General features: G+C 38.5%; 1 protein-coding gene across 1 annotated transcript; it reads right to left on the bottom strand.

The window, feature by feature from the left end:
* Positions 1–1235: 1235 nt before the first annotated feature.
* LOC129731649 (low density lipoprotein receptor adapter protein 1-A-like) lies at positions 1236–25353 on the bottom strand. The gene is made up of 4 exons (XM_055691811.1): positions 24462–25353; positions 2200–2388; positions 1572–2140; positions 1236–1509 (listed from the first exon to the last, which is right to left on the bottom strand). Exons 1-4 carry the CDS (start codon positions 24505–24507, stop codon positions 1411–1413), a joined length of 903 nt encoding a protein of 300 aa, XP_055547786.1. The 5' UTR covers positions 24508–25353; the 3' UTR covers positions 1236–1410.
* Between the last annotated feature and the right edge of the window lie 623 nt (positions 25354–25976).

The raw sequence follows: 25976 nt of genomic DNA, 5'->3' as shown, positions 1-25976 counted from the left end.
TGCCTAGTAAATATTCTGATGGCGGCATACGTCCCAGAAAATCTATCGCTATATCAATCTACGGTTTTTCTGGGAGAATACGGCGCGTCAAGGGCTCCGGAGGGTTCGCCATTTGCACCAAATGACACCCTTCGCATGTTTCACATGTCTTCACAAAGCGAAACAAATCTTCATGCGCGTTGATAGTGAAAAGCTGCTTCGATTTATCGGCTATTTCGAACTGCAAGTAGGAATCGGACAGATTGCTGTCACTGTTAACTTGACTTCCTGCCAGTTGTGCGAAAATTCTCTCTGGAACCGGAAAGTTGTTGGCTTCCTGAACGAGTAGTTCGCACACATGCATACTCGGCCGTCCGTGCTCCTTACGATAATGATTAGGGCTTTTCATTCCGAGAAACCAACTAGTGTAATTACTCCTAGACTTTGGAGCCGGTTCTTCATCTACCAACGAAATAGAGTGGAATGGAACAGATCGTTTTGGATAGAAAACAGGCTTTCTTCCAGGTTGAAATGGAACTGAGCCTTGGTGCGATTGCACAATCCCAGGTTTTCGTTGAAAACGTCACTGTGCTTCAACCTTTGACAGCGACACGACTTGGTTGCAGATGGAAACAAACGGAATCAATCAGGGGTTCAAAAGGTCAATCCATTCGAAGCCCCCTCGTCGGTTTTTTTATTTGATGGCAACGTCACGGTCAAACGAAAGTTTGACCAAACGCCCTGTGAAATGATACGGATGTCGCTTGCAGAATCGATTCGGCGAGAAACAGTACGGCCGTTGTCTATGCAGACATGCTTGCGTCGTTCTCCACGGTGTTTAACTTGGCGAACTCTTCTTTCGCTTCTTGTTATGGCTTACTTGCAGGGAAATTAGCCGAATTCGACATCTTCGAACAGAAATAGTATCCTTCTTTGTGGCCATTGCGGTTGCAGTCCTTGCAAAGGTGGTTGTTGAAAAATCAGTCCTTCACAAAATGCATTTAGCTGCATTGGTGTCTACGGTCTTCTACTTTCTTGGTTCGGAGAACTTCGCTGATACGGTGCACCTTTCCTGTTCCTGACTAAAGAACATCTATTTCTATTCGAAGTTGGATGAAGAATAATAAAATTTTTCACTTTGTTGTCACGGAAACTTTTCACTGGTTGCCTTGATGGAACAACTAGCCCTAGCAGAAAATATTTGAAAGAGTCATGTTTGACAATATAACGCATTAAAAATAGACTTGACAATACCATTTGTTTTTTACAGCCATTGTATTGGAATAACATTCATTTGATATTTTTCCTCCTTTATTAGTAATATCAAAACTTCGAATTATATCACATTTACTTAAAGATATTCGTTTTTGCACGTATTTATGTTAATAAAAAAAAAATTAAAATCGTCTCACGATAGTAAAAAAACTGGATTTAATTAGAGCAAATGGCTGTTCTACTCCATGCGCTGGAAGCATTAAGATTTGGCACTGTGAAGAACTCTTGTGGTGACGGATCATCTTCAAATGATACCTGCAATTACGATATAATTTGATTTTGTTTTAGATCACATATCTCAATCATATTAATCTCACCCAAGTATTCTGCAATAGATCGCGGTGATCTTTGGAGCAAATTTCTGCCGTCAGGTCCGAGTTGAAATCGATCAGTAAACTCCGGTTGTCGCATTCATCCGTTGCTCCCTGCGACTTTGACTGCCAATGACTACCACTACTGCTGCTGCTGCTGCTGCTATCTTTTTCCGCTCGGTTGGTTGCGTTTAACTTCTCCAACTCTTTCCGCTTCCGCTCGGCATGAAACTGCTTGTTTTGCCAGATTTGATATGCTCTCTCGAAGCTCCGGGCCACGGTAAGCGTCACCGTTTGTGCCATTTTACGCTTCTGACAAAGATAGGCATAACACACGAGGGGTCCCTCGAACTCCACCTCTTCGGGATCCTTTCGGAAGCACATCTCTTTGACTTCCGTTTCCGGGTTGGAGCTGGTACCAACGAAGGCAAACACGTGGTCATGGGCTGCGTCTGCCGAGCAGTAGGAAATATTGTAGATGGACACCTGCAGGAGCGATTCTCCCGTGGTTGGGTCCTGCATTTCGATTCCTTTCGGTGAAATGGAAAGGGTCACACGTTGAAGCTTTTTGTTTCCTGAAATGATGAACGGATTAGTTTTTGAAGGGATTGGCATGCAGCATACTTTAACTAACCTTTGGCAGCCGTAATAATCCGCTTCACTGCGTCCGCTGTCGAACTTTCAGACCGTGGGGTGGGGATCGATGTATTGCCCAAATATTTGACGCTATATGTTATCGCCTCCTCAAAGCCATCCTCTAGCTCTTCGTGATTGTCCGAAAAGTCCCGGATGTTATTGGCCAAAGCAAGTTCCTCGCATAATTCTAGGTAAAAAAAAAAAACAATACGTTGAGAATGGTTATTCACATCGGGCGATTAATGAATTGTTTTTAAAGGTTTTTACGTAATTGCGAACTGTTATCTTCAGAACCAAGCTATTCGCAAAGAAATAAACTGAGGTGTGCCAATCTACTCATTACAGTTGACCATGCGTGATCACCGTGGTTGGTGCCGCTTCGGGCAAGTCAACGATAAGCTGGACCCTATCTCATGCAGCAAAAGGTGGGCCTCGCTGGCCAGTGGCAATCGGTCGCGTTTGGTGCCCGCCGCCTGCTACCGATAGGCAGTAATTATTATATGATTGTTTTCAACGGCGCATACGTATGTAACTGAACGATATCGGCCTGAATGTTATTTTTTTGTAACAGATAGAGGGCAGCACAAAAGCCAAACGCTCCTGCACCCTGAGTTGATATGGTTATGAATATAGAATGCTTCTGATAGTGCAGGCTCGGGTGATTGAAGGTACGCTGCAATAGCGCAGCCCTCCTTCGGCAAGAAGCAATTCATTCAAATTAAATTGAGGTTACATTGTGGTAATCTACAAGCCCATTTGATTGATTGGCGCTCAATAACCCAGATAGAAGGAGTGTTGAACCGCCGTTTTCCATCAGATCGACTTCTGCAGTCGGCACTGCATCGAATATGAGTCTGCGATCGTGTAACTTTGTATTGCCTTTTGAAGTGTTATTTAATTTATCTACTATCCTTAGTACCAACTCAATGCGGAAGTCATATTTTGGTTTACGGCATTGTGATCTTGATCGATTTATTACTACCTAGTGATTGATTTGTTTCAAATGAGTTTGCACTAACAGAACGTTGCAGCTGTGCATCTTTGGTTGAATGGTTTGCAATGATTTCGAATTTCGATTCCTCTTTGTCGGAGAGAAACATAGGCTTGTTCACTAAAGGTAGAAACCTGATGATTCTTGCTGTTAATATGTAACGGTTTTTTCTCCGTTTTTTTAAATTTTCTTTTCGTTGATGTTGAATTTTTCTTGCAGAATAAAAAAATGCCCACAGCGTTTCAAATATTGTACGTTTGTTTGAAGGTTTTATGAAATTTAACTAGATTTGATACTGATCCATCCGTCGTTGATAGTGAACTACTTGAAATATGCTAAATACTTCGTGGAATCTTAATGAATAATCTTTTCTTCCGGTTAACCATTTACTGGACCGAACGAGGTAAAGAGACCTCAAACTTACCATCATCTATCAGCCACCACGCTGGCTAATAGCGTCTGAGTACTATTAATATTTTAATATAAATAAATTGCTCTCAGTATACCACAGTTATGCGATCAGCAGCAGCTATCAGCCGTTGCATAATTAGGCTTATGTTAATCATATCGCAGATAATTATGACACTTATGGTCAAGTCAAGAGGGCGTTTGAAGTAGGTATAACGCAAGAGACAAGCGACACGCACCGAGCTTGGGCCACTTTCTAAACCACCTCTCACTGTACGTACAAGTGAACACGGTAATTACTTTGCCCGATAAAATCGAGATCAAAATGCAAATTCTGCTGTTGACAGCGTGGATCATTTTCCAGTGGCATTGGTTTCGCAGGACTTCGTATTCAGGTGCGCGCACATTGTAGCAACGCGTTCACAAGCTGAAGCCAAAAAGTGGTACCTCTACCACTTCGGAATGGATTGTACTTTCAAACGTTGCTTCTTACGAAGATTGGAAATCATTTTACCTGCCATTGAGCTTGAATTGGCTGAAATGAAGACTGGTGGTAACAAAGCGCCATTTGCCGTTTCGATGAATCACACAATTCACCATCATATGATGGTACCGCATTTTAATTAAAAATTAGATTTTCCTGCCTGGCCTTTTTCGTTATGCGATGTTGATAGACTATTAAATGCTGGTAATTGCCTGAAGGCAATCGGTTCAAACAAGGCTGTTAAGTGTTGGAAAATGAATCATTTCCATCTTCGTTTTCCATTGAGACAAATTGAATTACACGTTGGGGTATTATAGTGGTTATGTTTGCTGTGCAGTTTGTTATATTTATTGCGATCATGACACATCATATGTATGGGAATAGATATACAAAAGTGAGAGTTAGAAAAAAAAAACCAGCTTTAAAGGGCCAACATATCACAACAATTGCGAGTGATTTGTTTCGGTTCGTAAAAAGCGTAACAATCATCGGGTTTCCGGATACAAGTTTTGCTCCTATCTTCTTTGATTCCTATTCCATTTTTCCAGCCACTGATCAATTTAACTGAATGTTTTTTGGTACTCGTTTGTCTGAGACGGAAAAAATATCATTTTCGTAACCCCTATGAGTAACAAGGCCCGCGAAAAAAACTCGAGCAAGTTCCCTACGCAGCGAGTTTATAATATAACCCTCTAGTGCCCAAGTTAATTTCTAGACGGGCTTCGGTAATATCACTATAAACCATTATTATCACTTTTCAAGTAATTACTGAAGCTTTTTAGAGGTTTAACTGAAGTCCGCCAAAAGGCGGCATTGGGCACTAGAGGGATAATATCCCAAATATTATAATCCACGATAATATTTGGGGTATTATTCAATAAACAACAATCAGTCATTTAAAAGATAATACTGCGTGTCCAGACTTTAAAAGACATCTAATAAATTTTTATTCATGTATCAACGTCCACATCCAATCACCCAAAGACAAACAAAGATTGTTTGTTTTCACTCGCCACGCCAATGTAACAGTAACAAAACCCAAAACGTAACTAATTATAACAAGAATTTAACCGTCGTCGAAGGTTTTGCTCTAGAGCTCAAACTATAAAAACATGAGAGATTATAACTTTTTAACTATTCCTGGATTTTGGTGCCCCTAGCAAACATAACTTTTTCAGAGACTGAAATAAGTTTTCCCGTAAGCCAACGTGGAAGCGACGAACCCGGCGAACAGTTACTCTGCTTGCCTTTCGACCGATTATTTAACATTAGCATTATAAACGTGCACAGCCCTTACCTCGGAAGTACTGATGACAACAAAGACTAATTCTACACTCAGTTGGAACGTGAATATTATCGTTGCTCAAAACATGATGTCAAGATTCTTACGGGGATAACAACGCTCGGGTCGGTCAGGAGGAGAAAACCGGTAGTTGGACGATTCAGTGCACACCGGCTGACGAATAAAAATGGCCATGGCCATACGTAGCACCTTTTCCTAGCATCGGTACACCTGGAGATCACCTAACCAAACAGAAACTCAAATCGACCATGTTTTGATAGATGGTCGGTACTTTTCAGACATTACCGACATCAAAACACGTCAGGGCGCTAACATCGACTCGGATCACTACCTAGTGATGGTGAAGATACGCTAAAAACTATCCGTTGTGAACAACATACGGTACTGTAGGCCGCCAAGGTATGATCTCGCGCGGCTGAGTACCCGAAGTAGTCGAAAATTACGCGCTTCCTCTCGAAACTGTACTGTCAGAAGACGACGAGCTGGAAGAAACCCCTCTAGAGGTCTGCTGGAATACCGTCAAGTTAGCCACCAGCAGTGTAGCGAAGGACGTCTTAGATCGCGAAGTACCGAGTCGAAGTTACGAATGGTTTGACGAGGACTGTCGGCAGATATCAGATGAAAAGAACGCAGCGCGGACAGTAATGCTGCGAAGTGCCACCCGTCAGAACGTGGAGCGATACAAACAGAAATGGAAATCAACTCTTCCACGAAAAAAAGCGACGAACCCGGCGAACAGTCACTCAGGAGGAGGAGTGTGAAGAACTACAACAGCTGTACCGCACTCATGAAACACGAAAGTTCTATCAGAAATTCAACGCATCCCGCGAAGGCTTTGTTCCGCGAGCCGAATGGTGCAGGAAAAAGGATGGGAGTATCTTGTCAGATGATCGTGAGATGATCGACAGGTGGAGACAGCACTTTGATGAACATCTGAATGGCGTACAGACCGGAGACCAGAACAGCGACGCAGGAGACTCTGTCGGTGCAGCAAGCGACGGAGATGTGCCGCCCCCATCGATAGGCGAAGTTAACGATGCTTCTCAAGATGGGCCCGGGCAAGTTGGCTAGTTATCTGCATCAGCTGATTGTCAAGATCTGGAAAGCGGAATGCCTACCGGAGGAGTGGAAGGATGGGATTATTCGCCCCATCTACGAGAGATGCAACAAGCTAGATCGTGAGAACTACCGAGCGATCACTATCCTGAATGCCGCCTACAAAATGATATCTCTAATAATTTTCCAGCGACTGTTACTACTAACCAACAGATCAAAAGTGCCGCGAATATAGAGTCCCTAAGCATCACCTCTGCATCGACTTCAACGCCGCTTATAACACGTTGAATTCTCGACCAGAACGGCTTCCCGGGAGGCTTACCAAACTGACAAAGGAGGATTTCGGGTGTTTTATCCGACTTATTTGGATCCCGCAGGGGACATGGAATTCGTCTTTCCTGTCTGCTGTTCAATATTGCGCTAGAAGGTGTTGTGAGGCGAGCGGGAATAGACACGCGGGGCACGATTTTCGTTAAATCAGGTCAATTAATCTGCTTTGCGAATTACGTGGACACTGTTGACAGGAAATTTGAGGCGGTGGCGAATCAGTACACCAGACTAAAATGTAAAGCAGAGAAGATTGGATTGAAGAAAGATACGTCTAAAACGAAGTACACGCTAACGGGTGGCGCTGAGCGCGACGGGGCACGCCTAGGTAGTGTTGTGATAATCGACGGTGATGAGTTTGAGGTAGTCGACGAGTTCGTGTACCTTGGCTCAATGGTGACTGAGAACAACTGTACCAGTTGTGAGATTGGGAGACGAATTATCAGCGAGAGTCGTGTTTACTATGGGATCCACAAAAAAATAAGGCCAAAACGTCTAAGTCCCCGCGCGAAGTGCACCTTGTACAAAACGCTTATTAGACTGATTGTTATCTTTTTTTTTTATTTCTTTATTAGGGTGGCTTTCAGCCACAGGCTGGTTCGCCACCACAATTGTTATCTACAAGCATGCTCGGAGTTTTCGAACGACGGGTGCTAAGAGCAGTCTTTGGCGGTGTGTAGGAGACCGGAATGTGGAAACGGAGAATAAATCATGAGCTCTCTACGGTGAACCCAACATCCTGAAAGTGGCCGAATCCGATTGGTACGAGACGAAGAGGAGCGCAAAGAACAAGGTGGTTAGCCCAGGTGGAGCGTGTAGGCAAGTGGCAAGTGTAGGATGTCAGCGAAATTGGAAGCGGGCAGCCATGGACCGAGCAAGTTTGCAGAATTATGTCATGCAGGCAATGTCGTAGGACATACGGTCATTTGAGTAAAGTAACGCAAATGCATACGAGATTTCACACACAAGCGCACAAATAAGAACAGTTATACACAAACATACGAATTTGAATGCGCGTACACACATATACATACACACACGAACATACAAGCACATAGACGAGTATATACACACAGATATGAATATAAACGCATTCATGCAATCGAATATACGTCTACAGGGTGTTCAATAAATTCGAACACACTTTAAAAGTGTTCAAAAATTGAAAATACCAGATATTCTTTTCCTAGTCATTCCTAGTCATTTTTATGGAGGCAATGTTAATCGAATAATAATAATAATAATTAAAACGTCGGTCTTATAGTACGTCCTGAGACATTTCATCCCAAATCTTTTCGAAACTGTGTTTGGAATATCCCCATACCCATGTAACCCCATGCATAGAAGTCTAGAGGATTCGAATCACGCGAGGAGACATGTCGCTCTTTAGAAAAAATAAAACCCGGAAAATTACTCTCACATCAAGCCTGTGTAGCATTCGCCTGGTAAGAGGTCAAAGGTGCAGAAGCAGTATGGTGCATACGACGGTTCTTAAGAGGTAATATCTACCAAATTTTTTTTATTGGCTTAAATCATGCTAAAACTATCCCAGAATCAAAATCTACATCGCCCAAGTACTGATTTCAAAATTCGTTCAAATCAATTTTTACCGAACAACTTTCATGCTCCAAAAAAACATTTTTCGTTTATTTTGGCGATGCTCGTTTTTGTTTTTAATTTCGAGGCTTTGTAAACTAGTGGAAGTTACCTATGAACGATATCGTGTTTCAAATTTGTAGTATAGAGGTCGCTGCATCAAGTTTCGACCGTTACAGCGTCTTTACAGCACGTGTTTACTCACAAATTCCATTTGTTTAGTCGATCAGCCGTTCTCGTTGTGTACGTTCTTTGTTTGAGTTTTTGATACTTTTTAACTGTGAGTTATACTCAAAAGTACTTCAATATGAGTGACAAGTTTGAGTTTTGCGTGGGATCGGACGCCAACCGCGTCGAAGTCACTGAGCGTCGACTGTCTGATACCGCGTCTGATACCTAAATTAATCCACCTAGCGGTCAGACTCAGCCTTTCTCATTCAAACTTATTATTTGTAAAAATAGATGTACATGAATGCTTAAATCCAATAAAGGTATTTATATTCACTCTTTTGGTTCTAAAATATTAATGTTGTAATTGAAGTATAAAATAAGAAATTTGACGTAATGTTAGCGCTTAAGAAATAGCGAAACAAAAAAAAAAATTCTCTTATTTTCGAACAATTTAATCACGAGGGATACCGGGAACATTCAAATAGATACCACATTTAAATCATGTTGAGGCCATATGTATTGATCAAAGCAGGTGTAGTGTTGAATAGGCTTTGAATTTCTTTTCAAATTATATCAAACTGTTATGAAGTTTGATATTTGTAATTTTTTAAGATTTCTCGTTTGTATGACACTAGTTGAGTTCAAATAAGTCGTGTAATACTTGAGATAATAGACTTTCGTTGTTTTAACAATTTAATACATAACGGTTGCTTAAGTTTGATCACAATCAAATGAAAAGGGAACGTATAGGTCAGCTAAACTTTGAAACCACGTATTCAATTATAATTCATCAGTTAACCCTTAACTAGCCCGTTCATCTGATATTAATATTGTTCAAATCGGTTGTGTAGTTTCTAAGATAATGAAGTTTCGTGATTTTCACATTTCGATACATTATAGAAGAGATTACAGTCCGATTACAGCAAAATTTAATAGGGAGTTATGAGGCAGCTAGACCTTTCATTTGACACTAATTTTGTGGACATCGTGTCCACCATCTCTGAGAAAAGTGAGTGAGTCCAAGTAGTCTTCGGAATATGTTTCTTTTCATAGCTGGATTTCACATTTTTAAACATAACAGGCAAAGTAATAATCCGTTTGCAAAAAAAAAATGATAAAGTCTTACGGGGCAACAAGACCTTCCATATGACACTGACTTTATGAAAATCGGTCCAGCCATCTCTGAGAAACATGAGTGAGAAATAGTCTCCAGAACACGTTTCTTTTAACTTCTAACCTCTGAGCCACATGTTCAATCTTCATAAAATTCAAAAGTTAGAGGTTATTTAGGTAGCCCATTCATTTGAAACCAATTTTGTTTAAATCGGTTGTGTAGTTTCTGAGATATTGATGTTTCGTGATTTTTATATTTTGATACATAACCTCTAAACTAGAAATCAGATTACAATAAAATTCAATAGGGTCTTAAAGGGCAACTAGACCTTTCATTTGCAATTAATTTCATTGAAATCGGTTCAGCCATCTCTGAGAAAATGGAGTGAGATTGGGAGAGCGTTACACACACACACACACACACACACATACAAAAAATGCTCAGCTCGTCGAACTAAGTCGAGTGATATACGACATTCGGCCCTTTTGAGCCCTTTTATACCTTTAGTTTTTGCAGTGATTGCTATAACTTTCTAGGAGAAAGGCAAAAAGTGAAATGATAGAAATGACTTTTTATTTCAACTTCAATCCTGAGCAAGGCCGCAACCATTGAAATAGTACAATATCAAATTTAAATGATGTTGAGGCCACATATTTTGATCGTAGCTATACTTTTAAACAGTCTGCGGGTTACGTTTCTTTCTATAACTTTCAAACCACATGTTTAAACATTATGAAATTCATTGTTCAAGGGTTTAAAAGCCCATTAATTTGAATTCTACTATGTAAATAGCTTCTGAGATATAAGAGCGATTTTTACATTCTGACGCTGCGCCAAAACTAAAAGTTTGATTACAATGAAATTCAAAAGCAACCTAAGCGGCAAATAGACCCTTCATTTGACACCGAGATAGAAAGAATCGGTCAGACCATCTCTGAGAGAAGTGAGTGCGAAACAAAAGGTGCACATACACACCCACATTCACACACACATATACACCTATACATGCATACATGCAGAAAATGCTCGATTCGTCGAACTGAGTCGAGTAGTATATGACATTCGGCCATTTTGGATCACTTTTCTACCTTTTAATTAACCAGTGATCGATGTGATTTCACATTTTTATAAACAACGGACAAAGTTATAATCCGATTACAATGAAATTCAATAGCAACCTATGGGGCAACTAGACCTTTAATTTGACACTAATTTTGTGAAAATCAGTTCAGTCATCTCTGAGAAAAATGAGTGAGTTTAAACAACCTCACGATAACTTTTCTTTGCATAACTTTTGAGCCATATGCTTAATCATAACGAAATTTAAAAGTTAAAGGTTCTGGAGATAGCCCGATCATTTGAAACCAAATTTATTTAAATCGGTTATGTGGTTTCTGAGATATTAATGTTTCGTGATTTTTACATTTTGATACATAACCTCTAAACTGAAAATCCGATTACAATGAAATTCAATAGCAACCTATGGCGCAAATAGACCTTTCATTTGCAATTAATTTTAATGGAAATCGGTCCATATATCTCTGAGAAAAGTGAGTCAGAAAAAAAAGTTGCACATACACACACACACACATACACACATACATACATACATACAGAAAATGCTCAGTTCGTCGAAAGGGGTCGAGTAATATATGACATTCGGCCATTGGGACCACTTTCATACCTTTGGTTTTTCCAGTGATTGCTATACCTTTCTAGGAGAAAGGCAAAAAAGGTAGAAGAGGAAGATAAAGCCCAGAAAGGACAACTTTACGGCACAGGAGTAGCTGACTGAAGGGTAAAAAATTATTAGGGGCTTTACTGTTGCGATTCTTAAGATTTATAGCAATTTGAAACTTTAAACGCGTTTTTCTCAAAACCCGAGCAGTAGAACTGAAAAAGTTTACATCCGATTGACTTGAAATTTTAACTGTAGCTCCTTCATTAGATTATCTAGTGAAGTACACACGATTTTAGCGATTGATTAACAACAACTAAAGTTATAAACAATCCAAGTCGCTTTTTTTTGTCGAAACAGAACTTTTTGCCTTTCTCCTAGAAAGGTATAGCAATCACTGGAAAACCCAAAGGTATAAAAGGGGTCCCAATGGCCGAATGTCATATACCACTCGACCCCTTTTGACGAACTGAGCATTTTCTGTATGTATGTATGTATGTGTGTATGTGTGTGTGTGTGTATGTGCAACTTTTTTTTCTCACTCACTTTTCTCAGAGATGGCTGGACCGATTTTCATGAAATTAATTGCAAATGAAAGGTCTAGTTGCGCCATAGGTTGCTATTGAATTTCATTGTAATCGGATTTTTAGTTTAGAGGTTATGTATCAAAATGTAAAAATCACGAAACATCAATATCTCAGGAACCACATAACCGATTTCAATAAAACTGTTTTCAAATGATCGGGCTGTCTCCAAAGCCCTTAACTTTCAAGTTTCGTTATGATTGAACATATGGTTCAAAAGTTATGTAGAGAAAAGTTATCCTGAGGTTGTTTAAACTCACTCATTTTTCTCAGAGATGGCTGAACCGATTTTTGCAAAATTAGTGTCAAATGATAGGTCTAGTTGCCCCATATGTTGCTATTTAAATTCATTATAATCGGATCGGATCGGATTGTAACTTTGTCCGTTGTTCATAAAAATGTGAAATCACATAATGGAAGTAAACATATTGACTTTCTCCTAACGATCACTGGATAATTAAAAGGTAGAAAAGTGATCCAAATGGCCGAATGTCATATACTACTCGACTCAGTTCGACGAATCGAGCATTTTCTGCATGTATGAATGTATAGGTGTATATGTGTGTGTGAGTGTGTGTGTTTACGTGTGTATGTGCAACTTTTTTCGCACTCACTTCTCTCAGCGATGGTCTGACCGATTCTTTCTATCTTGGTGTCAAATGAAGGGTCTATTTGCCGCTTAGGTTGCTATTGAATTTCATTGTAATCAATGTTTAAGTTTTGGCGCTGTGTTAGAATCTGAAAATCGCTCTTATATCTCAGAAGCTATGAATATAGTTGAATTCAAATTGATGGGCTTTTAAACCCTTAAACAACGAATTTCATAATGTTTAAACATGTGGTTTAAAAGTTATAGAAAGAAATGTATCCCGCATACTCTTTAAAACTACAGCTACGAAGTTGAAATTAAAAGCTATGATAGAAATGGCATCATGGTCACTTTTTGCCTTTCTCCTAGAAAGGTATAGCAATCACTGCAAAAACTAAGGTTTCAAAGTTTGGCTGACCTATACGTTTCCTTTTCATTTGATTGTAATCAAACTTAAGCAACCGTTATGTATTAAATTGTTAAAACAACGAAAGTCTATTATCTCAAGTATTTCACGACTAATTTGAACATAACTAGTGTCATACAAACGAGTCATCTCTCAAACTTAACAATAACAAACTTCATAATTTGATATGCTGTTCAAAAGTTTTGGAAAGAAAAGAAATTCAAAGACTATTCAACACTATACCTGCTTTGATCAATATATATGGCCTCAACATGATTTGAATGTAATATCGTACTATTTGAACGTTCCCGGTATCGCTCGTGATTAAATTGTTCGAAATTAAAAGTCATTTCTTTTATTTCGTTATTTCTAAAGCACTAAAATTACGTCAAATTTTATATTTTATGCTTCAATTACAACATCAATATTTCAGAACCCAAAGAGTGAATATACCGTAATGTGAATGCTATCGACTGTGACGTGTATCTATTATTGCTTGGATTTTCGGCTCATCAGTCTTTACGAAGTACGAAGTACTGCCTCTTTTCCTTCAACGTTTCGACAATATATTTTGTCTTTATCAAGAAGTCTACAAAAAACAAAGCAGAGATGTGTTTTCCCTATTTTAAAACCTTTTCCGAATGTCTGGTACTTGCTAAAGCTTTTCGTTTTGTTTTCATTTGTAACTTATATAATACATAATTAACTGTGGTCTGTTTGCGTTCATCACATAAAATGGAACTATTTTAAATAATTTTTGTCATTGAATAATCTAGAAAAACTTGTACTCGGAAAAACATTATTTATGGTCACAATTGTTAATCTTCTACTAGTGTGTTGTCGAAATTTTATCTAGATCAGATTGTCTGAGTGCGCATGATTGTCAGTTTCATGACGTCTATGAATTTTATGTTGTTTATTATTGTTTTTTACTGTGTTAAACACACCTGCATAAATAGAACTTAACCCGTCTGTATCACTTTTCTTGTTAACTGTATTGTTGTTCGTTGCTATGTGGCATATTTCCAGAATCGGTAGTGCTGTTGTGTTTCTGTGTTGGTCGAGTATTTTAACATTGTTAAGATCAAATGTGTGTTGGGTTCTAATACAGTGGTGCAAGAGTGCTGTCTTTTCACTTAGTGTTGCGAATTGTGGATCTTCTATGTCGGTGCCTGTGTCAACAAGTTTCTGCAGTGCATTCAAGTTCGATCTGTGTCCGCTAATTCGTGTTTTTAACTTATTTGTAGTCATGCCAATATATTGTGAACTGCAGTCGTTGCATGAAATACTATAAATAACATTGGTGTGGTCGACTTTTGCTATTTTATCTTTTGTTTGTGTATAATATTGTTTGGCCATGTTTGTCTTTCGTGTGGCTAACTTAACTGTTTTGTAATCGTTTTTCAGGAACTTACTGATCTTATCGGTGAGATACGGAATGTATGCTTTTGACCGGTAAGTGTATTCCAGGTGTTCACTCGGCGATTGGTTGGAACTATGTTGCTCGGTACTCCTACAGTTTCTCTGGTTGATCAGGCGATGTCGCAGTGTCTTAGGGTAATCGTTCAGCTTCAAATGTTGGTCCATTATGTTGACTTTTGCAGACTCCGATAGGCCGGTGGACAACCTGTTCACTCTACTAATAAAATTGATGGCCATGTTTATTTTTTGGTGAGGTGGATGCGCCGAAAATAGTTTAGAAAACGGCCACTTGCAATCGGTTTTTGGTACCATTCCGTCGATATATGTTGATCATCGTGTCTGACAAGTAGCATGTCAAGGAAAGGTAACCGGTTTTTTTTCTCTGTTTCACAGGTAAACTGGATGTTAGAGTTGTAGCTATTAAAAATCTTGAGCACGTAGTCAAGCTGATCGAGTGGAATGGCAGTGACTAAATCGTCGACATATTTTTTGATGAACGGCACTTTGATTTTAAGCTGTTTGAGTACGCAATCAAGCAATACCTCTGTGACAAGCTCCGCTACAATTGGCGATAAAGGGTTGCCCATAGCTGTTCCGAAGACCTGTTGGTGGTACCGTCCATCAAATTTGAAGAAACTAGCGTCGATGCAAAATTCAACCAGCTCCAGAAACAGGTCCAAGCAAATGTTCTTAGCGTTTGGTCTTATTTGGTCCCAGTAACAAATTACGTCATGGCATACTAGTTCCTTTGGAATGCATGTGAACAATGAAACCACATCCAATGAAATCAACGAATAACCATAAATAATGTTTTTCCGAGTACAAGTTTTTCTAGATTATTCAATGACAAAAATTATTTAAAATAGTTCCATTTTATGTGATAAACGCAAACAGACCACAGTTAATTATGTATTAAATAAGTTACAAATGAAAACAAAACGAAAAGCTTTAGTAAGTACCAGACATTCGGAAAAGGTTTTAAAATAGGGAAAACACATCTCTGCTTTGTTTTTTGTAGACTTCTTGATAAAGACAAAATATATTGTCGAAACGTTGGAGGAAAAGAGGCAGTACTTCGTTTAGTTCAGCTTAAAGACTGATGAGCCGAAAATCCAAGCAATAATAGAGTGAATATACCTTTATTGGATTTAAGCATTCACTTAATTTTTTTTTTTACAAATAATAAGTTTGAATGAGAAAGGCTGAGTCTGACCGCTAGGTGGATTAATTTAGGTTTTTCCATTGAAGTTTGGGTAAGTTTCTCAACCAGAACTAGTTATGCTTTCATGTACTGTCTTTTGAAACCTTTCCAGCAATGATTTAGTGCAGTTATGTTGGAAAAAATTGTTGAAAATAATTTACTATTTAAGTGTTTTCGTTTATCGCGTCTTCTGAAAAATTAACTTAATGGCACATGTACCACTTTTGCTCTCAACGGCTCAGTTATCAAGGACTTCAAAAACAAATAACTAATAAGATTCGAGCTAAACAATCTGAGGGCTATTCCACTAAAGCTGCGCATTTAGTCATAGAACATTCGACTGTGTTTGGCATGAAGGTTTAATAATTGCTAAAATGTCCATTTTCTGTTTTCCTTATTAAATCATTAAAATAACACAAAGTTATTTGGCTGACTGCCCTCTTAAATGGTGAATCTGTTAAATTGCCTGTTAGAACTGGTGTACCTCAAGGAAGTATCTTGGGCTCAATATTATATTATATTTTGACTTCTGATCTTTCTGATTTACAACTAGGATGTGAGAAACCTCTGTTTTGTGACGAAACAAGAATTTCCGCAAACGAAAAAAGCATTCGTGCCATATGCTGCAAAAAAGTCTAGATATATTTTCATCGTACTTGCAGAAACGGAAGATTTCTCCTAATGCATCAAAAACGCAATTAATTATTTTCCCTCATAAACCAAGAGTTTCATTTCTCAAACCCACCACTAATCACGTTGTTAAGATGAGCGGTGTCATCTTACTTTCAAGGAACATATTGAGAATATCCAAACATGGTGCAATAAATACAGGGTGCTTTTAGAGTAGGCTTCAATGTTTATTTTGGTCCATATTCCACGTGGACAGTTTTGAGTGGGGGGGTCTCTGTGTATTGTTCACGGTCCATGCAACATTTTTAGAATGTATATGGGCAGTTTTCCACGTAGGAGAAGGGGGGGGGGGTTGAAATCGTTAAAAATCTGTCCACGTGGAATGTGGATGGCTCCTAACAACAAAACCCATGTTTATCACGCATTTCAGAGAGAAAATTGCAATTTAGTTCTCAAAAATCATTTAATTTCACATTTGTTCCTTTCTAAATCCTTTTTATTCTCTATAATTAGACGTTTTTAAGACGATATTGATTGAGAAATTTCTCAGCTTTCCTAGGAAACCAACAGAACTGAGCATCATACTTCTTGTGCTAGACCTCGTTAAAAAAAACATAACCGAAAACTGAAAAAAGTAAATAACTCCGCAGTAGTTAAAGTTTGGCTACATGCGTAGATTTTTTTTTTCTTCAAATAGGGTCCTCTATCACCCCTTGAAGGATTTTAAGTAAACTCTCTAACACCCTGTGTATAAAATGTTTCTAAAATCTTATCAACAGAAATTCTAGACTCTGTCTCAAGAATAAACTGTTAATATACAAACAAATATTTAGACCAGCAATGGTATATGCAGTTCCCATTTAGACTGGACATCTGGATTCTGAATAAACTTTTAAAAATAATATTGAAGCATCCTCCCTAGTTCAGCACGAATTTATTTTTCATAGTTGAAATTCTCAGTTCCTTGGCCATCTTTGTTCAGACTACTGACCAGGATTGTGTTCAATTCGATCTCCCACTCGTTTGATGGCTTCCGGAGTCGTCTAAGTGCGTGTACGGTCAGGTTTTCTTTCTGCGTTTATGATTACCACTTCTTCTTGAACGAATAATAATTCAAAACAAACCTGCAAGTTGTGTTGATCTTTGAATACACTCTAATCGAAAAATATGCAGACACATCTGTGATTAAACCATCTATAATTAAACACGTCCGCGAAACACTAACAGTTATTACTGCTCACCCTATCATCCCCACATCATCATACATGCTCACACATTCGAATGTATTCACACACCCTCGTAAACAGATACATTCACATGAATATTAAAATTACAATATATATTTTTTCTTTCTCGAAGATTTATGATGTATTGTCATAAACTTAAGCCTCCGACACGAACGTCCAGTTTTGTTAGTTTTAGTTGCATTCGGAAGATACTTTTCAGTAATTTCTGGAATGTTGTAAGTATTCCCTTTCTAAATAATTAGAATACATTGAAAAAGATGATTAGAATACTTTGAAATGATTTTTGACTGTTTTTACGCGTTTTTCTTCGTAACTTGAAAACTCTTGTGGTTTTAATCTGTTTGAATATTATTAGTTGAAGGATTGAGAGGCACGTTCTATTAACACTAATTTTGATCAAATCGGTTACATAATCTCTGAGATAATTGAGTTTCGTGATTTTAACATTTTTAAACATAATGCCTTAGCTAAAAGTTTGATTACAACGGGATTCAATAGCAACCTATGGGGCATATTTGATACTAAGATTCTGAGAATCGGTCCAGCCACTTCGGAAAAAAGTAGAGTCTAACGGAATGCTTATAATTCGTTTTTTTCTGATTTCTTAATCACTCTACTAAGCACTCAATATAGATTTTTCAAATTTCACTTCGGAAGAACAATGCTACATTCCGATTCGGAGCTTGATCTTCTGTCTACTATACACAGACTTCGCAGCCAACCGTTAAAAGTGTACAGGACAATTGCGGGGCTAGCGCTACGATCCTACTGACACTAACAGTCTTTCCCGAGTCGAGACTCGAACCTACGACGACTGGCTTGTTAGGCCAGCATCGTACCTCGAGACCAGCTGGGGAGGCTGAAATACTACTCGACATATTACTGAATAGTAAATTGGTATTTTATCCAACAACGGAACATTTTGAATTTGTCAAATTAAATTTTGTTGACCGTAATAAAACAGTACTATAGGTACTTTTTACTGCATGAATGCGTTGGAAAAAAGACACAAATTAAACGTGATTTTCATAGTATGACGGGAAATACCTAGATCCACAATACTATAATGAAACAATTTTACGTATTCTTCCTGAAAGTTCTCCGGTTTTGAATAGGGTTTGCAATCCCGGGAACGCTTTCCCAGGAAATACCTTTGAACAGAAATGTTGATTCCCTGGATACCCGCGTTCCTTGAAAAATTCCGCAAGATTTACTGTATTTTTTCTATGCAACAGTGTAATAAAACTACATACCCTATTAAACACAAAACTGACGTCGCCAAACTATATATAGCAGCTCTAAAGTGGGCATTACACAAAGCAAATATTCGCTGGAAAAATGACGGTCAATATTTGTTCGCCTTGTTATTACAAATAATTTGCTTCAATTATTTGTCAAAAATATTTGCTGTCTTTTTCAGTAAACAAAAAATCAGGCCATTATTCGTTTTATCTAATGTCGTTGAATTTTTAATTGATAAAATTTTCGATACATACCTGTAGGGGGAATAGGGGCATAATGAATAGGGGAATAGGGGCCTAACTTGGTTGCTGATTTAAGCTTGGAAAACGACAAAAAAATTAAGCTGTCTTCAGTGCAAAACTTGAATTAACTATCTATAATTAAAGGTACACTATTCACAAATTGAAAAGTTTATCGTATAATGGTGAAAAACACAAATTAGATTCATGCATCAAAAACTAGCAATCAGTCGATGTGTGGGGCAGAATGAGCACCCCACTGGGGCATTATGAGCACCCACGGGGTATAAGGAGCACTCTAATAGAACATATCGTGAAACTGTGTAGAAGTGGGCCAACGTTTGTCGCGGAATGCCATGATACTTGGCGGTTTGTTTTCTGAATGTCCCGTCGCGCCTTATTGGTGGCCAATTCTGCCTGCAGTCGCTTTTTCTGACCGATTTAGTCTCAAAGATTTTCCAACAAAAGTTCGCACCATCACTGTAAACAAACACTGACTATGGAAATAGACAAACTCACAAGTCTACTGAGATGAATTTCAGGTAAGTTCATGTGACAAGGTGTGCTCATTTGACCCCACCTAAGGGTGACCATTTCGCCCCTACCGAATTAGTTAAAGTTAACATGAGATTTTAATACTAATTATAGCTTAAAATCAAAACTTCAATGATGGTGAAATTTGGGGTACGACCCATACGTCATATTGATGTGTCTACATACTTGATTGAGCCATTTAAACGACTGTAGAAGCTTATTTTGTAGTGCGCAATAATAATAATTTTTCCAATATCCGGGAACCAAGTTGAATTTTTCAATATATTTCCATATTTTAAACAGACAAACCACTTTTGTTCTACATAAAGAGATACTGTAGTAACTACGGAAGAGTTCCACAAACCACATTGTATTAAAAAATGCGTAGTTTCACATAAAAGCGGGGTGCCCATTTCGCCCCATGTGCTTATTATGCCCCTAATCCCCCTATATTGATAAACAATTTGAAGTCCGTAAATCAATGCGACCTTTTTCAATTAATTTAATAACACTCAAAATCAGGGTCTTGAATGCGATAATTACGTAGGCATGCGAATGCTTTAAAACTGACATTTTTTTAGTCGAATTCAACTGATTATTCAGTATTCTATTGTTTCCTTCCGATTTGTCTCAGTCTTTCACAGAAAACCGGCAAATGGCGGAATAACGTTCCAGTCAATCGTTCCAAATTCTTACACGGAATTCTGAGCAAATATTTTCTATGGTGTAATGGGATAGCATATCGTCGGTTTCGTGCAACACTGGCACAACTCAAAAATCATAGTTTCGAGAACGTTCATGCGTTGAACGTTTTTTGTGTCTATTATGCACATTTTATGAGCTCGTTGTACGATTTTTTATAACAAGAAGTGGCTGCTCATAACTGTTGATTTTTTGTGAGTTTTGAAAGGGGGTTTCGTGGGAGAAAAATTTACAGTATTTGGCATCGTTTGTTACCAAAAATTCAAAAATGCAAAATTTTTAATTTGCAAGTTGCACGAAACCGACGATATATACCTATCATCTCTAAGAAATATTTTGCCCAAAAAGGCCGCACATTTTACACTCCCAGTTCCCGGGAAATAAATTCTCGGGAATATTGCAAACCCTAGTTTTAAATAAAAAAAAAACTGTGTATAGAATAAAACAGGAATTAAATCTCAATTGCTTTGCTTTCAATTTTTTTACCTTTTGTTTTAAACAATTTATAACAAATTGATCACAGGTACCGATCAAGATCTGCCGTGAAAAAAAGGCAGGTTGTTGTTTTTTCCTTCACACATGCTAACTTCAGATTTTTTTTATCAAAACAAGAAAGAAGAAATATCAAAATCGAAAAAATAAATTGAGTACCGTAAACTGGGGTGACTTTGATCACTTTTTTGATTGTATCTCAAATATTTTCAGAATATACTGAAAACAATATTATTCGATATTTCTAAAATAAGTACTGGCATGCATTGAAAAAGATTCAGTCACTACTTCAAAAGTTTAACAACATTTTCACTGTTTTTAAATATGCTCTAAAAATTTTACACCAATCATCATTCCGGGGTGACTTTGATCACTTCATTATTTTGATGAATTTGGTGTATCACTTTGCTACTTTCACTAAATTGAACAGCCTTAAATGGCTTAAACGAGTTTATAAATATGGAAAGCAATTTGGGGGCTATTCACATTCTACGTGAACAGTTTATAATAGCGAATGTACAAGATTCATACAAAATTTTTAGAATATATATGAATTGTTATCCACTGAGAGAGAAGGTGGTCTAAAATCATCAAAAACTAGTCCACGAGGAATATGACTTATGAAATTGGCCAAATTTGCATGTTACTTCACGTCTTGGGTTTTTGTTAAGAAGAAATATATAATACGCTGTGGAGAATATTGGGACTCAACATTGCCTTTGAGGAAAAACTTGCAAAAATAACTATAAAATGTATTGTTATAATATTTGTTCATCTTAAGAACTAGTCTGGGAACAAAATAAAAAAACTTTACGTATTGTAACTTGTTGTTTTGAATCTGCTTGAACCAATTGTTTGTATGCAACAAAAATCGCCAAAAATACACTTTATTTTCAATTAATATTTTAGCCAAAAAAACACTCTTGAAATAGCAGGAAATGCATGAGTAGTAGCAATGCGAACATATATCCACGCATTCAGTGAAGATTACGACAAGTCCCAAGCACTACGAGCGCTTTTTTACCACATTTTCAAAAAAGAGGTACAGTGATCAAAGTCACCCCGGTGATCAAAGTCACCCCAGTTTACGGTACCTATCTATTCTTTAAGGAGCACCTTTTTGCTCAAAAAATCAGGGAAGCTTGAGTATTTTTTAGTGTATGGCAATTGTTTTTGTAACATTGAAGCTATAATAGTATAGTCTTCCAACTGTAAAAAAGGCATTTGCTTAAAAAAAATATTAATTTTTGGTGGATATTGACCGTTAACCTGAAACCTCTTTTTTAAAGAGGCTTGCGGTGTTCACGATGGTGACTCGGCAGGTTAATTAAAATCATAAAACCCATTATATTTCATTGGTCCGTAACTAAGAACGTTAATAACAAACATTTAAAAAAGGATGAAGACAATCGGTTGGGTAGTTTTTCGGCAAACCATTCCGACATAATCGTGTATAAATTTCAAGTTTAGCGTGTGGTGCCGTGACAAGGCGCGCTTCAAATCGCTGTAGCTCGCTTTTGCTAAAATCTCTATGGCAATGTTCTCAAGAAGTTGTACTTTAATAAAGATCAATTTTTTTTTCAAACAAGAAGACAAGCTACTGTTATTGAAATTCTCACAAGAATTCATTGGAACTTGCAACCCTTTACTAAGTTAAGTTGCAATATTACCATTGAAAGTAAATGACATTCTTGTCATTCAGGCTTCCTTATACGTATTTTATTCTCCCTAGCCGAACTTGTTCTTCCTGTCAATATCACTTGTTATAATTCGCTGGCAAGGACTCAAATTATGCTCTTCTGATCAGCAATTATAAATAAGAGTAGCTTTTATTTTGTCATCGGATAATTATTTGGAAAATTCAACTTTGAAAGAAGGGTTTTTTTAATGGGAGGACCCTTGACATCGAATAACCTCCTCATTCAACTGATATTAAAGAACCCACGGTCATAGACTGGTCATAGCGAACTGTGTACCCCTGCAGCTCTAAAGCGGTACTGCAACGAACCGTAATTTATAAAACGATTATTGATACTATACACATTGCCAAATTTGATCATCAACATTCGTCTATCCAAATCATTCCACCAACAAAAGTGGCCATGAATGGTCCTTGAAACCGAGTGGGTTACTGCTTGAAATACAGCACTTAGGCTCAATTCGAGCACTACCAATGTTTTTTTTTTTTTATTCATCACATAACATTTATTTGACACGGCACAAATACAATTTAATGTTTAACGGCGCCAATTATATCTGATGACTTAAAAACTAAAGCAAATTTTTTATCCTCGCTGCCGACTACGAGCTGAAATTAAGTCTAACTTAAAACTAGCATGGGATTTCCAATCAGTGTTTTGTTGTTCAATGGTCGTCTGATAATCGTCGAATGGCATGTATGGATTCGTTCTGCTGAGCCACGATGTCGTGAGTTGGGACAGAGGCTCGTAGTCCTTGGGTCCTGGTTCTGTTGTGCGGGGTCTGGTTGCTGGTTTTGTGCTTAAGGTTCAAACGTGTTCTTGTCGTTTTGTTGGGTGTAGACGGAGGGGAACGGGACTAGACTGGGGCGTGGATGGATTTCAGGAAAACGTATATAAGGGACATGTAGGATAGGTCACGGCTCGCCAAGACATCACGAACAGTAACAGCCGGCTGTCTACCCTCGGCCTGCAGGGAAGCTATTAATTTAGACCTGGCGTCACGGTGTACAGGGCATGACCAAACCACATGCTCTATGTCGTGATAACCTTCACCACAGGCACAGATACCACTTTCCCCGAGCCCAACACGACGGAGGAGCGCGTCAAATCTATAGTGATTGGACATAAGCCGGGACATCACGCAAATGAAATCCCGACCTACATCCAACCCCTTGAACCACGGGTTCGTCGATACTTTGGGGATTATGGAATGTAACCACCTTCCCAATTCCCCTCTGGTCCAAGCATTTTGCCAACTGATGATCGTATTCTGACGTACAAGTGCGAAAAATTCATTAAAGGCAATTGGTCTTTCATAAATATCACCGTTTGTTGCGCCCACCTTAGCCAAAGAGTCCGCTTTCTCATTACCCGGTATCGAGCAGTGAGAAGGGACCCACGCTAAGGTAATCTGAGTAGATTTTTCGGATAAAGCACTCAGATGTTCCCGTATTTTCCCCAGGAAATACGGAGAGTGCTTAACATCTTTCATCGATCGGAGAGCCTCAATGGAACTGAGACTGTCCGTAAAGATGAAATAATGGTCCGTGGGCATTTTTTCGATAATCCCTAGGGTGTACTGAATTGCAGCTAATTCTGCGACGTAAACAGAAGCAGGATTATCGAGCTTATGGGAGGCGGTTATACTACCAATGTTGTCAGCTGTGCATTTGCAAACCAGTTCACTTTGATTTCGCTGTATCCAAACATGAACCGGATAATGCGAAAATATCCAAGTTGAAAGGGGCAAAGTGGTTTACTTACAGCCACAGCAATGTCGTAAAGTTTTCAGTCAACACAGAGATCAAACAAAATCAATAACGTCTTGAAGTTGTTTGTGCTTCCTATAATACACTTTCGGTGAAATGCAAGTCACAAACAGTTAGCAGCTTGCATTTATCAGAAATGGGACTTTTTCCACTAGGTCCAACTATCGAACATAATCAGTGCATTGAAGATCGGATGCTGCTGACGATGTCGATAACTCCAACCATTAAATACAATCTTGCGAATTGTCGATAAAAAGTGTTTACTAAAATTTTATAAATATTTAATAAACCGCCTCATTGTCTGGCGCAGTTAAAGCTCATAGCAATGTTGATATTTTTTATTATCTGATTGACACTGAAACGAACGCTACTTACTTTTATGCTTGGAGTTGTTCTTCCAAATGCTCTTGAAAAAGGCCATCTTCCGCCTCGAACGTCAACTGTGGGCGAGCAGTGATTGCACTTTTAAATGTTATTGACTTCTCTCGGAAGGTGCCAGTAATTTTTCCAAACAGTGGCACCTCGAAGAAACCACACTATCACTCCTGGTCGTCTTCCACAATGGTAATCGCAATATTGTTTTAACTTTCAGTTCGCCAAATGAGTGTTATGCGATGGTGGCCGATTTTCCGCGCGATCGATCGCTAGCGATGCTCCTTATTTGGATCGCTTCGACTATGAGCACTACACCACCTGGCCGGGCGGAACAATTCAGTGCGTCCTCGCGGTGCACGCGGATGACCGTCTTAAATCGAGAGTTTCACTTTTAATTTATTGACTTAATTAACGAAGCACACGGTAGAAAAATGGATCGACAAGGTTGGCTTGATTGATTAGCCTGCGAGCTCTTTCCAAGAGGGAGAGAAAAGTGATCGCGTCCCACCACCTCTGGGGTTTGGGAAGTGCCTCAATGTAACAATCTCCACTGCACTTTTCACACGGGGCGTTACGTGAAAGCCTCAGTGCCAGTCAGCACGCACCGAAACACGAAAACAACTCACAAATATGCACAGCTCACGCTTTTCCGGCTGTTTTACGATACCCCTGATGGAGATAGGTTTAGTGGTGAAACAATTTCGTAACCGATAATTATTTCAACCATTCGATTTGAATCGATCGCGCACAAATCGCGATTGCGCACAGTTACGGAAAACTAGATCAGAACAAGAACGTTCGATCTTGACCGAAAGCACATTGCAACCGATAGAACAGTGGTGAGCAAAAAAACACGTCCGTCCTGTCCGAGGATCAAACCGGCAATGAGAGCAGATTGTGCGATTTTCCACTGCCTCTTGCCGGCGATGATCGACGCGGGCTCTTCTCTTTGATGGCAAGCGTGCTGCCTTGGTATTGGTTGTGTGACTTTTCCGCGTAGTCTTTCGCGCACTCGTTTGCTGTTGGTTCATAACTATGCTTCGATTACCTTGGCGCTAATCACTGTTAACACTGTTGTGATTGGGGTGCAATAACAGAATTAATATTACTAACGATTGGATTCAATCAACCGAACGACCAGGGTATAGTTCTGCTGTTTGTCATTAAGGTAGAAGGTACTTTGTGATTTGATAGAACGAGCACTTAGTGATTTGTATCAACCGAACCTAGAAGTTATTTATAATTGCGGGACGATAAAGTACCACCTTTGCTCCTTTCTGATTTTGTCAAAACATGTTACATTCGCAAGTGTACACTGCGTGTGTGTTGAAAAATTCGAAATTTGAAATTTCACAGGTTGAGAATCAGCAAAAACATATTTTTCATTATGTTATTGATAAAGCGTGTTAAGTTTATTGTCCACGATTACTGCTTATCATGGGGGTTTCATTTATTATTATGCCAAAAATAATATGACGGATTAAAGAAATTTATATTTCACAGGCTAAGCTTATC

This window comes from Wyeomyia smithii, chromosome 3 (assembly GCF_029784165.1).
Source record: "Wyeomyia smithii strain HCP4-BCI-WySm-NY-G18 chromosome 3, ASM2978416v1, whole genome shotgun sequence".
NCBI lineage: Eukaryota > Metazoa > Arthropoda > Insecta > Diptera > Culicidae > Wyeomyia > Wyeomyia smithii.
Note: the sequence above shows the minus strand (reverse complement) of the source record. Positions and strands in the feature narration are given on the sequence as shown.